Source organism: Equus przewalskii, chromosome 18 (genome assembly GCF_037783145.1).
Source record: "Equus przewalskii isolate Varuska chromosome 18, EquPr2, whole genome shotgun sequence".
Taxonomy (NCBI): Eukaryota; Metazoa; Chordata; class Mammalia; order Perissodactyla; family Equidae; genus Equus; species Equus przewalskii.
Window position 1 is genome coordinate 11,986,681 of NC_091848.1, and position 15,982 is coordinate 12,002,662.

Here is a 15,982-nt window from a genome sequence, read left to right on the forward strand (position 1 = left end):
TAGTATTACCTGGTACCATAGTTTGTTTGACCATTCACCCCCTGAAGAACATTGGTCTGTTTCCAGTTTCTGGCTACTACAAATAAAGCTTCTTTGAACACTTGTTCATAGGTTTTTGCATGAGCAGAGGTCTTCAGGGAATTCACGGGAATGGCCAGAAAAATGAAGAGTACCACACTACCTAAAACATCCTCATTTACGCCGCTCAACACCTCCTCATCCTGATAACTTTTTCTTTTGGAGTAGTATTGCTTTCAAATCCTACATCTTTCAAGCAATGATTGCAATACTAATTATGAATATAGTAAGAAGAAAGTAAAACATAACTTGATTAGAGTATATTAGAGTAGAAATGTGTGAGCAGACACCTGTGCTGTGCAACGAGTTTCACACTCTAGGAAAAGAAAACCAAAAATCTCAAAAATCACTTAGAGCAACAAAAAATTTTAATTAATGAATTAAATAAGTTTTATTTAGCAAATTCCATGCCAAAGAAATGCACAGAGGTAATATGTTAATTTGCTTATTTTAACAATAAAAGATTTTATTTTAACACGATGTGTGGGGTTTTTTTGTTTTGCTTTTTTTTTGAGGAAGATTAGCCCAGAGCTAACTACTGTCAATCCTCCTCTTTTTGTTGAGGAGTCTGGCCCTGAGCTAACATCCATGCCCATCCTCCTCTGCTTTATACGTGGGACGCCTGCGACAGCATGCTTTTTGCCAAGCAGTGCCATGTCCGCACCCGGGATCCGAACCGGCGAACCCCAGGCCACTGAGAAGCAGAATGTACGAACTTAACCACTGCGCCATCGGGCCGGCCCAACAAGATGTGTTTTTGATACTGGGTTTTGAATTTTTGACCATTTTTTACTAAGATTTATGTCAGTGATCATTATTAGTTTTTTGGTTCATATCTGGAATAAAAGGTGCCAAAACATAAAATAATAAACCACAGAAGGGTATACTTTCTGATAAAAAATGTAAATAGACTACATTGAGGTACATAAAAGAATAGTAAAGATAACATGAAACTAAAGATTACAAATTTACAAAGCTAGTGCCTTTCATGTTAGAATTTCACACACACACCCACCCTTATATTTAGGACATTTAACATACAGGAAAAGACGAGGCAGAAAATTCCAGGGCAAGAAAAAAGGAGATGTATTACCAGAATCTAAACATTTTTGGTAGGCCTTCTAAACAGTAAGTGAACTAATTATATATGGAAAACAATTGAAAATCCATCAAAAAAAGTCATCCTTGTTTCATAAGATAAAGACATGTTCCTATTATTATATACATGCTTTTACAAAGCTCTTGTAACATAAATCCCATTAAATGGCCCAGAAACTGATAGTCCTTTAGTTACACTGGGATTCATTTGTGTTCTTTTCCTCCTCTGGAGAATGGTCGGTGGCTGAGTTAAGGGAAATCAGCCTGCTGAAACCCACCATGGTCAAAGTGGATGCTGCTTCTGGAATCTTGGTCAAAGCGTTCGAGTTCTTCCTCCTGTGAAGCCGGCAGGAGCCATCTTTTCATTCCTATCTCGGTGATCTCGGGAAGTTTGGTCACAGCACATAACAAGTGCCTAAACCATTGTCCACAGTTTCGGAAAGTTGATGGCCGAAGACTAATATCCAACTCAGTCAACTCTTTGAGGAGCCACACGTTCTGGCAGAAAATGGTCCATCCTGCGTCACAGATGCTGTCATTGTAGCTCAGGTCGAGCTTCCTTAGCTTGGCCAGATGACCTGTCTGTATTACCGATGCTGAAAAACAAAATCACTCTAAATGCCAAAATACAGGAATACTTTCTACCATGCTTGTTTCCCACTTCCAATAACACAACACAGTAGCTCCAGGATTAGTAACGATGAGACTGTATTGATTAATGATTTGTATTAGCTAACAGCTTTATTCAAGGCGTCTGAAATTACATTAGTAACAAACTTCCTCTCTGTGCATCCCAAGTACAACTTGAAATGGATTTTTCTCCCTTTGCAATTTGCAACCCAAAGAATTTCTTTTTTGTCTGGCTCCTGCTCTCTGCTCCACTGGGGTCCCAGCTCTTCCCACAGACTTTCTCTAATTAAATGTGAGGAGTGATGGCATGTTGGCTTTAACTGAGGACCATTTGTAAATAGTCTTCTTGCTGTTTAATACTGTTTAACTGTTCACTATTCACTCAGTCATTCTTCATTCAACAATTATTTAATTGAACACTTTCCATGTACAAAATATACCTGGCTAATTTCTAATTCACCTTAAAGACCTCTAATACACTGGACAATTTTCCCTTTGAATAGCACATGTCACAGTACTGCCTAAGATGGCACTTAATAAATAATAGTTAATGCTGAAGCTAAGAAAAGATAATTACTTCCGTAAGGAGAAGTAGGAGAGACAGCCAAGTCAAAGAGCAGGTGCTTCCTGTGTCAGCCACAAGCAGGACTGGATTACAGAGATAGATGAGGAGCGTAGAAGCTTGGAGTTGGCAGGGACCTTGGAGGTCTCCTCATCCAACTTCCAGATCGATGAGCAGAGAGGGATCCCTTTCACAGCTTCTCTATTGGTACCCATCCTTATTCTGCCTGAAGCATCCTTTCAGGTTGCCCCCAAGAGTGAAGCAGCTCTTGGCAGGAGGAAGCCCTTCCTCTGGGTGCCAATCTGCCTTCAGTGCCTCTCCCTCATTGCCCCCCGAGCCTGCTAGAAACCTCAGATCCTTCCTTATGCCAGTCCTGCAGTGTTGGACAACAGTCAGGTCCCCTCAAATTCTCCTCTGTAGGACAAAATGTGCCCTGGTCTTTCAATCATTCCCTCCACTCGTGGCTTCTAGACCAAGCAGGATGATGCTCCATCCCTGTCACTTCACTGGCGGCAGTTTGACTCCACCGTTTGTTAGAGAGCTTCGCAGTCCATACACTCAACAGCTGCACTCGTCCCTGGGTGTCCTCTTCCTTCCTGTCTTTCCTCTCACAACATTATTCACCATGGTCTCAAGACCCAACTAAGTGCTAAGACAATGTGCATGCTTTTTCTCTTTAGAACATTTTCTATTATGGAAATTTCCAAACACACAAAAAGTAGACAGACTAGGAGAGTGAACCTCCATGTCCTGTTCACTCAGCTTCAAGGTTTGTCTTCATGAACCAATCCTGGCTCATCTGGTTCCCTCCCCTCTACTTTTTCTTGCTTTTTAGTATATTAAAGCAAATCCCAGACATCCTTTTACTTTTCCTATACTGTTTGAATTTTCCAATCATGTGAGTACTTTATAATATTTTACTATTTTCTATTCATTGTATATTTTTAAATCTGGGTAATAGAGGGGCTGGCCCTGTGGCGTACCAGTTAAATTCATGTGGCCCACTTCCGCAGCCCAGGATTCACTTGTTTGGATCCTGGACACAGACCTGCACGCTGCTCATCAAGACATGCTGTGGCAGGAGTCCCACATATAAAATAGAGGAAGATGGGCACAGATGTTAGCTCAAGGACAATCTTCCTCACGAAAAAAAAACCTGGGTAATAGCGCACAGGCCATGGAAATACTTTTTTTGTAGCTTAGTATATGAAAAAAAAATAATGCTGTTATTTATAAAAGAATAAAACATAAGTACTAGTGATTAACAAATTCTTAAAGACTGTTTCTTTTTCTTTGAGGAAAATTAGCCCTGAGCTAACATCTGCTGCCAATCCTCCTCTTTTTGCTGAGCAAGATGAGCCTTGAGCTAACATCCATGCCCATCTTCCTCTACTTTATTTGTGGGATGCCTACCACAGCATGGCTTGCTGAGTGGTGCCATGTCCGCACCTGAGATCTGAACCAGCGGACCCCGGGCTGCCGAAGCAAAACATGTGGACTTAACCACTGCGCCACCAGGCCGGCCCCTTAAAGACTGTTTCTGTTATAAACAATCAAAGCAATATAAAAGTGGCAACAGTTACAATCACACATAGTAATACCTGTTATTGACTAAAAATTGAAAGAAGGAAAAAATATCCTTGACAAAATGTAAAAGTATAGATTTGACCTAAGGAAAAAACCAAGTAGTAAAAATTAAGAAAAAATATATAAGGGCTCAAGCCATGATTAATACAATTTGATACAGATTAAAAAAAGTTGAAGAAGTAAATTTTAATTACAGACTTTAAATGAAATAACTTAGATATGTTTAATGGTGTCCAATTCAGGAAAAAAAAATAAAACCAAAAGCTGATTCTTTGAGAAGATTGATAACATTGAGAAACCTCTTGGGGTAGTTTGGAATTCTAAGGTGGCCCCCATATTTCCACCCTAATCCCCAGGACTATGAATACAATGAATTTTACTCCCATGATTAGGTTATATTATATGACACAGTTGACTTTAAGAAACACAGAAAATCCAAGTGGGGTTAAACTTAATCACATGAGCCCTTTGAAAGCAGAGAATTTTCTCTAGCTGGTGGCAGAGGAGGAAGTAGGTCAAAGACGAAGAAGACAGAAAGATTTGAAGCGACAGAAGAACTGACCCCCTTGTTGCTCCATGAAAATGAGGGGGCCATGTATCGAGGAACGTGGGCAGCCTCTAGTAGCTGAGAGAAGCCCCAAACTGAGCTAGCAAGAAAACAGGAACCTCAGTCCTATAGCTGCAAGCAACTGAATTCTGCCAACTCCGAGTGAGCCTGACAGTGGATTTATCCCAGGGGCCTCCAGATGAGAACGGATCCCTGTATCTCAGTTACCGTGATGATCAGTTTCCTGCTTAATAAAAGCAATTAAGTTAAAGAGTCAATATAAAGAAAAAATTAAGAAAAGGTGCAGGTACCACGTGGACAGGGTAAAATTCATGAAGGTAGACGGCACATGACTGAAATCTAATTACACTGGGCTGGCTGGAGAACGCTGAAGGCTCACGTAGCCTCTTCCACCTCTCTCCCCCTGGGCTTGCAGGGCAGGCACACTGGGCCCCGAGTGCCTGGACCGCACGGACCCAGGAGATACGAACCCAAGAGAGCCACGTCCTCTGTCAACAGGGAACAGCTGCTCAGCCTTAGCACTTGAAGGGACGTGGAGAGCTTTAGTGTTTCCAGAAGCAGACTCAGGTTGCCACCAACACACTTATTCCAAGAAAGGTCGAATATCTCCAGAGCAGGGAGGTGAATGGAGGCTTCAGCTAAAATTAAGAGAGATAAGAATAGCAATAATTTAGGTTTCTAAAGGTCATGAGCCTTCAGTTTGAGGAACCTAAGCTGGGGCAACATGTTAATATAACTGAGGTTAAGAACATTGTAGAGACCGTTTTCTCGTGCATTAAATTCATGGCCTCAATTTATGTTGTCTATTTTTATTTGGGAGAAATCTTGGAAACTTCGGTAAAGTAAAAGATGATTAAGCGGAATTCGCTATTGATGGGGATTTTTTTCCTTCAGCTCACATTTAAGAAGGAGAAAGAGGCAAGGAGTCTGGACAGCTAGTCAAGATTTCCTGAGGGTGTCCTGGTCTATATAGCCACTGTATAGTCACTGCTGAAATTCAGAGATGGGGCCAAACCTCCCTAGGACTGTGAAACCCCAAAATGCATTTGTGTTTACTCAACTGCAGTTACAGAGACAAGGAGGGGAAGTAATGTATTTGGGAAAGATTTTTAAAGGAAATTTAAAATTTTTCTGCTTAATTCTCAGTTTCCTCTAACATTAAAATTAACCAGAATGATTTTATTCACAAGCTATGGTAGTTAACTACCCTTTAAACTATTCTACCTTCTTTCTAAAAAATAATATATGTTCAAGGGACAAATATATATTCTTTTATACTATCTAATAAGTAAACCCCTCCCACTCATATGATACAGAAAGCTATTAATAAGAAATGGAAATTTTTCTTCTAAAAGCGATGTAGAGAAATATATATTTACTTGATTTACTTCTTAATTCAAATTAAATGATAGATTTACGTCAGATGATGGAATTTAACATATCTCCTTGATTATGATTCATTGATTGAGCAGCTGTAATTGGAAAGAGCCGTGTCTTCTGATGGCAGAAGACACAAAATTAAGAACAAAATTTTCTTTAAAAAGTTCAACCTTTTCGGGGCTGGCCCCGTGGCCGAGTGGTTGGGTTCGCGCGCTCTGCTGCGGGCGGCCCGGTGTTTCGTTGGTTCGAATCCTGGGCGCGGACGTGGCACTGCTCGCCAGACCGCGCTGGGGCGGCGTCCCGCATGCCACAGCTGGAGGGACCCACAGCGAAGAATATACAACTATGTACCGGGGGGCTTTGGGGAGAAAAAGGAAAAATAAAATCTTTAAAAAAAAATAAAAAAAAATAAAAAAAAATAAAAAAAAAAAGTTCAACCTTTTCCAACTAGGAAGCATATTTATAAAACATCATGGTGTCCCCAAATTTATTTTTTGTGGAACTTTCCTAACTGAACATTAGTCTGAACAATAGAATATGTTGCGTGTGTGTTTACCTAACCATTTGGGGGATTACAGACCTCTTTGAGAAGTTTGCCTGCCTGTCTGTCTACCTACTACCTATTTACTTACTTAAATGTAGAAATACCTAAAATGTCCCCTGGACATGCAGTGAAGAATAAACACAATCCTTGCCCTCAAGGAGGTTAGAATCTGGGAGAAAAATGGACATTAAAAAGATCACACAAATAAAGACATAATTATAAATTCCCATAAAAGCTGTAAAAAAGATACAGAGCTACTGATTTAGATAGAGATGGGATGTCTTAACAGGGGCCATTTACATGGGGGCCTGAAGTCGGAGCTCTCTGGAAAGAATGGGGTGGGGAATTCCAGAGACCAGGAGGCCTGCAGCCAGGAGAGAGCCCGGTGACAGGAAGGAACCGAGAGAGGCCAGCTGAGGCTGGATTCAGGGAGCAAAGGGGGAGTGGCCAGGAGGTAGCGGGGCCACATCATCTGGCCACATGAAGGAATCTGGATTTACTGGAGGTGTTACAGGCAGCCATTGACTTTTTTTAAACTGGGTAGTGATAAGATCCAATTTACTTTTTAAATGACATTTATAGACTCTCTCCCCATAATAATATTAACAACTAACATTTATTGGGCATTTACTACGTGCCAGACACCTTTCCAAGAACTTTATCTGTATTAACCCAGGTAGTTCTTACAATCCTATGAGCTATGATACTATTATTCCATTTTATGTCTTACGGACGAGGAAACCGCAGCACAGAGACGTTAAGAACCTCAGGTCACGAGAGCCGGAGCCAGGATTTAATTCAGGCAGTCTGATCGCAGATGCGTTAGAGCCAGAAAATGTACCATACACTCTGCCCACAAAAACACTGCAATCAATTTTAGGGAGGTCACAGCCCTCTCCCCCAGCTATAACTATAGACGACTCTCTTAAAGGGGGGCTGTGGCCTCCAGATTAAGAACTCCAGGTCTGAAAGGCACACATTCTGCTACTTTTCTCCATCCAGACACATGGACCATAAGATGAGCAATGCTGGGGGAAGTTGGGAGCAGTACACTGAAAGGACCAAGTCCATACGGGTTGAACAAAATACTTGGGCCGAAAAGGAGGGCAAGCATACCCTAAATAGAAAGTATTGGGGTATTTGGGGTACCCCAATACTTGGAATTTTGGGTAAATGGTATGCATTTATTTTTAGTAATAGATATTAGTAAATAGCTTTTTTTTTAACAGAATACATTTATTTCATTAATAACAGGCCTTGTCCATAATAGAGTTCTTTTTTTTTTTTTTTTTTTTGAGGAAGATTAGCCCTGAGCCAACATCTGTGGCCAATCCTCCTCTTTTTGCTGAGGAAGACTGACCCTGAGCTAACATCCAGGCCCATCTTCCTCCACTTTATATGTGGGACGCCTGCCACAGCATGGCTTGCCGTGCGGTGTCATGTCCGTACCTGGGATCCGAACCATCGAACCCTAGGCCGCAGAACAGAACATGCCCACTTAACCGCTGCGCTAGCAGGCCGGCCCCCTGGAGTTCATTTTTAAGGAAGTGTTAACTGACATAACACTGAGGAGGTCAGAGAGAAGGACTCAGTTTCATCGTCATCCAGGAAGCACCAGAATCCAACCACTCTGATCTGGAGCACGTGTGCAAAACAGAGTTAGGCCAGCAGGCCTGAGGCTGCGATCCCTATGGGGGTCTCCTGTGAGCTTGGGCCCCTCTGACATCCGGGGAACTTGGAATTCGGAAGTGTTCCCACCCACCCTCACCGCAGTCCCCTACCCCCAACTGATAAGGGTGGCTCATGGTGGCTAAAGCATTTGTGTACAAATAGTATGATTTGTGCTGCACACCAGCTTTCCTTTGAGCCTGGAATTTTGGTACGTACTAGGTAGAGGGTGCCTCATGACTAACCCCAGTAAACACCCTGGACTGGAAGGTTCACGTGGGCCTCCCCCGTAGACATCATTTCACAGGTGTCATCACAACTCGCTGGAGGAAGGAAGCGCGTCCTGTGTGACTCCACTGGGAGAGGACTCTTGGAAGCTGTGCCTGGTTCCCTCTGGCCTCTGCCCCACGCGCCTTTCCCTTTGCTGATTTTGCTTTGTACCCTTCCATTGTAATAAATCTAACAGTGAGCACAAGTGTATGCTGAGAGCCGTGAGTCCTTCCAGCGAATCACTGAACCTGGAGGTGGTGGTGGGGACCCCTGCAGGCCCCGTGTGTCCGAAGGGCTGGTTGCTTGGGTGTATGTTTGGGAAAATGCTGCAAAGTCTCTTTGCCTCAAAACATCCCCCTCTCTTTCCTGGTGATGCTCTTGTCCAAGAAATGTCAGATTTAGTAAACCCTTGATGTGGGCTGGGCTGAATCCATGACTTTCAGGCGCACCCAGATTCCTGAGAGAGGACAAGAAACCCTGTTGGGAAGCGGATGCAAGGCAGTGGGCAAGGCTCATGCACTCAAATTGCCTCCCTTTCCCCATCAGACTCACAGCAATCCCCGTTTATATTGGCGCCTCAGCGAATTTACAAGTTACTATGACCATGGACCTCCAGAGTTGGCTATATACACTTTAAATTTTAAGTATAAAATTTGCAAATGCCAGAGTCATCCATGTGGCCTTCAGGAGGTCACCTTTAAGAGCATATTTCCTGAAAAGAAGACAAATCAGTACTTCCCAAAGTTGCCTGTGGCTGAGCCTCGGGCTGAAATTCCTCTGTGGGGCAGAGCGGCCTCCGCGGCAGCTGCTCTTGCCCCAGGCCCGCGGGACCTGGGGACCTCTCTTACCCAGGGCGCTGAAGGTCTCACTTTGCAAAGCGCAGTTGTTGACTAGCAACGACTTCAATGTCGGTAAAAATCGGAGCCTGCTGAGGAGGTGTTCAGAAGAGCTGCCCATCTTTTTGTTGGCGGATAAATCCAGTTCTTGAAGACTCGAGAGTAAGGGGATGACCTGGGCTGTGAAAACACCACCCGCGACAGGTTTTAGGCGCCATCTCGCCAAGGGTCTTCTGGGCGGTAAGTTCCCACAATCTTGATTGACAGGCACACCCCTCCCCAGTCTGAACCCCGCCCACCTCCCACACCACACACAGCAGTCACTCTGCCCGGTATGCAGCCTGGGCTCTCCTACTTCAAGCCTCTTCGGGCTGGAAGTTCAGAGCAAAGACGCTGGAGACAGAGAGGACTGGCTTCTAATCCTGGCTCTGCCACCAAAGAACTGTGTGATTTTGGACAAGTTACTTAACTTTTCTGAACCGCAGTTTTTAATAACAATACTACTTCAGAGTCATAGGGAAGATAAAACCACTTGGTATATGGAAAGGGCTGGGTACATGTGTGGGACACTAACTGCTGAGTATCTGTTCGCTCTTATCATTCGTTTCTCAGAAGATGATTGCTAAGTACCAGGAAGGCAGTGAACTGAGCAATCAGGACAGTGCTGGTGACAGCACTAGAAGGGGTGTGGAGGGCCCCCGCTGTGCCAGGTGTGACTCTCCTTCGCTCTCTCCACTACGTTTCCTGCCTCCAGGGCTTTGCCCCAGTTCTTCCCAAGGTGGGAAATGCAGTATCCTGGGGCCTTTGGGGGGTTGGCTCACCCCCTCAGAGCCCCCCAGGGCCATTGAAGCCACAGGTACCCCATCGTCCCTATCACGTCACCCAATTTTATTTTTCTCACAGCACGGCATTTTGTGATCTTTTTGTTTGTGTGTGTGTCAGTTTTCTGTCCTCCCTCACTGAAGGTGAGCTGTGTGTGTCGGCCTGCTTCGTCCCCGGTGTGTGCATCGAAACCTGGGACATCGGAGGCACAAGCATTTACATAAGGAAGGAAGGAGGACACAGAAGGAAGGGAAGGCAGGCAGGCACTGTGATCTCAACAGAGGGAAGGATTTCTCCCTCTTCTAACCCCCACAGCACTTCATATTTCACCGTGTCCTTGGTTGAGTCCTACCCTGACCAGACGGAAGCTCCTCGACTGTGAATTCCTCTCAGTCCACAGCAGAGTGCCTCATACAATTAGAAGATCAATCAAAAGTTGTTGGCTAAATGATCTATAATTCCATTTCTTTGGAGATATATCTAGAATGATCAGGTGAAAGAATGTTAAATTATTTAACATCAGAGGTATAAACAGGATGCATTTTCATTGCCATCTTTAAAAAATTAAACAGAAGGAGAAAAATGCAATTTTCTACAGTTATTAAAGAATTGCTGGCGTTCCAGGGCTGTTCACCCATGTTGGTGGCTGCGAATCTAGATAAGAGAGGCTCATCCCTCTGTCGTACTAGCGGTAACAATTGAGGTCTTCCAACACTTTAATCTTCCTCTGAGAAATGAGATGTGGTATTTGCGTTGTTCAGTTGTACCAAGGGAAATTCATTATTCGGATGTGGTGGACTGATAACTCAGGAGTGCCTCCTCAGGTCTGACCCTCATAAGTAAAGGGGATGGTTATACCCCATAACGCTCCACCTGGAGCCCAAAAAGGGATTTTATTACTTTAAAATCTTCACGAAAGTCTTGAACTCTTCTCATTTTCCCAAATTGAGGGATAAGAGTCTAGGAAATAACTCACCAGGTCTAAAAGATAGATATTAGACCTAAAAATCTATTTTAGTGTTTTCCTCCCCAAATTGTACTAAAAAATTCTTTTCATTCTTGTTCTTCATTGAGTCATTCATTCAATCGATCCGAAATTCAACAAGCATTTACTGGGTGCCAATTATGTGCCAGACCTTGTGCTTGAGCAATGGAGAGATGCTGGAGAAGACACACCCCTACCCGAGGGGAGCTCATTCTCTGGAGATTGCAAGGGCAAAGGCCCCAGGGACAGAGCATGGCTGGTGTACATGAGGATCAGCACAGACAGCGTGGCTGGAGCAGAGTCAATGAGGGGAAGGAGTAGAGAGAATGAAGTCAGAGTGACAGAGGAAGAGGGAGTCCATTTGGACTCTCACAAAAATCTAGGCATGAGATGACAGTGGCCTAGACCAGGGTAGTAGAGTCTAGATGGTGAGCCACAGTCAGATTCTGGATGTATTTTGAAGGTTTACTGTGGCCGCAAATGGAACAAAACCCTCAATCTCAAGGCTAGGCTTGCTGTTTGTTACAGGAAACCGCATTTGTCCATTACACGTTGTAATTACAGGGCTGTGTCTGCGGCAGGAGAGTAAGTGTAGTTACCTGAAGTTGTAATGTACACCCATTACGCACCACCCCACTGACTTTTTCTGTAACTTCATTTGTACTTAAGTGACTTGACTTCTCTTGTTAGTCTGAAAGCCTCAACACCCTTCGTTTTAGCTTTCTCTCTACATCCCTGTTTGTAATAAACTTTGTGAGACTAACAGATTCATTTCCAAACAGCAACATAAATGCAAAATTTTCTCCTTCAAGTGCCACATCTCTCATTTGCAGACGTGTATAGGAGGAATGTAGATTCGCTAACATTGCCTGGGCACTTAATACATGACAAACGCTACATTGGGGCATTCACACAACTTTTGTGGTTTGATCCTCCCATAACCATAACTTCATAAACAGTAAGTTTAAGGGTACGTCTCAAGTTTTCCAAGTTTCCAAACATAAGCCAAGGCTCCAAAAGTCCTCCCTTGGCCCTGCAGCTCGTGCTTACTCAGCGACACCACGTCATCCTCCGTTAGCGAGCACTGGTGAAGATCCAGGGCTTCCAAACGCTCCAACGTGGCCAACTGAGCTGCCGAGTCCTCAAAGCCTCCCCCCAGCTCCTTGTTGCAGGAGAGGTCTAATTTTCTCAGCTCACCCAATTGTCCAAAAGCAGCATCTACAAAGAAAGTCAAAATCCCATTCTGCCAATTACAAGATGGTAGGCGGGAGGTGAGCAGGGGAGGCGGCAGCGTGCAGAAGGAAGACGGAGAAAACACATGCGGTTGACAAAAGCCAAGACAGAGGAATAACTCTAGACTTCCTACCATCTAGCCCTCTTTGGGCCTGACCACGGCCTCAAATGCGTGTTCCCTGTGATCTGCACTGATGGGCAACGGTTTTGAATGGAATCCTGCAAGTCTGGTTCTCCTCCAGCTACTCTTGAGCACTGGCATTTATTTTCACAGAATTCTAGACTTACTCAAACTGCCAGTGAGAAGAACTTTCCAGGCTCTGTAAGTCGAAGGGAAAAACACAATTTCACTTCATATACTCCCTTAATAGGGTTACTTTATCTAGAGGAGCAAGTTTTAACTACAGATGCCTCTGAAGCCATTCTTTTTATCAGTACCAATTCCTTCCTAGCACTGAGCAGAAAATAATGCTGATGTTTTCAAAAGCAAGAGAAAAATAGAGAGCTTTAGGAGCACAGAAACTTTTATTTGGCCCAGAGTCTATCTCAAACCTAAAATATCCTGGCCTTTTCAGAGTCAGCTGTTTTAAAAGGTTATTATTGTAATCATGAAAGTATATGCTCACTGTAAAAGATGTAGAAAATAAATAAAACGTGAAGATTTTAATTACCTATAATCTTATTCTCCAATACAACCACTGTTTATATTTTATTTCCTAACAGCTTAAAACTAAAATTAAATATCTGTATACATATATATGCTTACACACATATAGCTAACTCACCCAACAGCTTGACGCTCTTTTGTGATAATCCACATGAATGTAACTTGAGTACTTTCAGATTTGAGGTGCTCTTTAATCCCTGAGCAATACTGTTTACACTGCCGCCGATGTTTCCGTTAATGGAAAGATCAAGGACTTCAAGATTTTGCAGCACAGGCAGCAACCGACCTGGAAGGAAGGGAATCCAAGCAAGGAGAGCAACTCAGTAAGAATGCAAGGTGTGAAAGTCAAGGCAGGCAGCAGGGGGGTGCAGCTTCCAGTGACCCAAGGAGGTAGTGAGCCGCTCTTAGAATCCAGGGTAAGAGACAACAGCTGCTTAGACTCCTCAGCTATCCAATCATGGGCAGTTCACTTTTTTCTTTTCTGGGAAGGACTCTTCCAAATTCCACTTACCTACAAACGCCCCATCTTCCGACGTGAGGGCACAATCCACAAGCTCAAGCGTTTGTATCTTGCTCCCTTCTTGGAAATTCTGAAGGAGGAGAGGCAAGTTTCCTCCCACTTTACCATTCCAGGACAAATTCAGCTCTTCAAGTTGAGGTATCACTTTAATTGCGTCTCCTGTTGTAAAAGGGCCCAAAGATCAGGTTGATCGCTAGTTCACAAAGCAGGGAATTGGTTTCAAAATCAGTCCCACCATCAATTATGGAATATTGAAGCTGGGGCTGGTTAGATGCCAAGGAACAGACGGAGAAAAGGGTCCAGTTCCGGCCCACCCCCCACAGGGCGAGCTTCCCTATTTACAGACACAGCAGTTCTAATCTCTCTGAAGTTCTGAAGCCACGCCTATGAGCAAAAATTACTGTTAAAAAAATCCACCTGTCAGCAGGGTGGTTTTCCTGAGTTGTTTTTGTGGTAGAAAATTTTTGGACTGGTCCATCTACTTCCTGGCATCCACCTGTCTGGGATCAGCACTGCTGGGAAGCTCGGCCAGAGTTAGCAGTAAGGCCAGGCAGGGCCCTGGCCACCACAGGGGTAAAGCTCACATTGACACCAAGAATATCACAGACAACTGAACAACCATTGCTGAGGGGAACTAATAATAAGGCATCAGGCCCCAGCAGCTCCTAACAGACACACAGCCTTTGTGGGTAGACAAGGGTGCAGGGAGAGAGGCGAAATGACATTTCTGAGTCCATTTCACAAAGGAAAGCAGCCAAGGGCTACGGAGTGGAGACTGGGAGAGGAGAGGGGAAGTGACAGAGAGGTCAGCCTTAGGAATGATTTCACTGCCTTGAGCAGAAGAGGGTGGAGGGCCACACACGCGGAGGATGCACTTCTCGATGTGCAGTCACTATTAACACCAAACAATTAAGAGTGCTGGAAAGGGGGCTGGCCCCGTGGCCGAGTGGTTAAGTTCGTGCGCTCTACTGCACGCGGCCCAGTGTTTCGTTGGTTCGAATCCTGGGCGTGGACATGGCACTGCTCATCAAACCACGCTGAGGCAGCGTCCCACATGCCACAACTAGAAGGACCCACAACGAAGAATATACAACTATGTACTGGGGGGCTTTGGGGAGAAAAAGGAAAAATAAAATCTTTAAAAAAAAAAAAAAGCAGATTTTATAAAAAAAAAAAAAAAAAAGAGTGCTGGAAAGTCCCCTGTGTCCAGAAGCCTCTCTTCCACTGTCTACTACTGGGCTTAGACTTCTCCCATTGGTTATTCGTTGTACAGATTAAGGTTTTGAGAGTCCAGGAGCCCCATGTGAAAATGCATGTTTTCCCGGCACAGGTGTTATTTCGTGTGCCATCCCCAGTCAGTTGCAGGTGGCTTTCTATAGCCCTGAAGTGTCCCCCAGGATCGGGGTGAAAGAGTGCATGATTGCTTAGCTATGACTGCAGGGCACACGGTCCTGGAGTGCCAGGCATTTGCCCACCCGCACTAAGCAACTGTAACAGGTGTAATAATGTTGAAACGCCTCCTGATTTATGTTCTCTTATCAGAAAACCATTTATCCTCCCTGTACTCCATCTGCCAGTCAGGCTAACGAAAGCCCCTTCTGATGGGAGAGGATGCAGAAGTCCTTCCAGAGAAGAGAAAGACTCTGGGAGAGGGGAGAGAGCAAAAAACATGAGAGCAACAAAGGTGCAGACTCTCTCCTGGACCAGAGAAGTGTGGAGTGGGGCGCAGGGCAGAAAGTCCATTTCCTGGTTTCTTAAGAGTGGAGGATCATGAAAAAGATTAACCATAGAAAATAAATGACATTTTCTTTTCATGCCTGAGTAACAGTATGCTAAATTTGTGACTCTGCTACACAATAACCAGCTGCTAACCAGGGGGCCTAAATCAATCATGTGAAACCACAGAAAGGGAATTTTGGATGAGGGAATAGTGAAAGGAAGAACTACCAATGATTGAGCACCTACTAAGTGCTAGGCATATAGTGGGTACTTCACAGAAATTATTTAACCACCCCATGAATTCAACCCCATTTCAGAGATAAGAAAACTGAGGCTCAGAAAGGTTAAATCATTTGTCCGTGGTCACAAAGCTAGTTAGAAGTGGGACTAGGATCTGGCCAGCTCTGAGATGCATGATGTTTTTCCTCAACTATAGGAAGGGAGGGCCAGGAGCCATCAGCTGGCCCCCGTCTCCTATGGAGGGACTAGAGAGAAGACATTTGGCATGAATTATGTTGTTTTTGCAGAAATCCTTGCAAAGATGTAAATGATCAAAATACGTCATTGAAATAAAAAACTTTGTACCAAAAAGAGAATTAAAAAAACATTAATGACGTCTAAAAACCAGCAAGCCTTTTAGTAAAGCAGTTGGGCTGGTAGCATGACCCATCTTACCCTATGTTCAGTATATAAACTATGTTATTCTATGTTCAGTATATAAACTAACTTGAGATTCTAGTTCTACTTAAACCATTGCTTTTAATTGAAAATCTTGTTTTGATAAATTTTTTTAAAATGGAAGTGGAAGATAGAAA

General features: G+C 43.9%; 1 protein-coding gene across 5 annotated transcripts in view; it reads right to left on the reverse strand.

Moving 5' to 3' along the window:
* Positions 1-444: 444 nt before the first annotated feature.
* Positions 445-15,982, reverse strand: part of LRRC31 (leucine rich repeat containing 31) — a 31,426-nt gene continuing 15,888 nt past the window's right edge. For 3 of the 5 annotated variants that reach the window (XM_008531081.2, XM_070583063.1, XM_070583061.1), the window contains exons 5-10: positions 13,440-13,607; positions 13,047-13,214; positions 12,079-12,246; positions 9,234-9,401; positions 4,994-5,161; positions 445-1,772 (exon numbers count right to left, since the gene is read on the reverse strand). In XM_008531081.2, the coding sequence (XP_008529303.1) occupies positions 1,426-1,772; positions 4,994-5,161; positions 9,234-9,401; positions 12,079-12,246; positions 13,047-13,214; positions 13,440-13,607 (1,187 nt within the window). In that variant the 3' untranslated portion in view covers positions 445-1,425. The remainder of the gene's footprint in view (positions 1,773-4,993; positions 5,162-9,233; positions 9,402-12,078; positions 12,247-13,046; positions 13,215-13,439; positions 13,608-15,982) is intronic. The other 2 variants (XM_070583062.1, XM_070583064.1) reach the window with 2 other exon arrangements.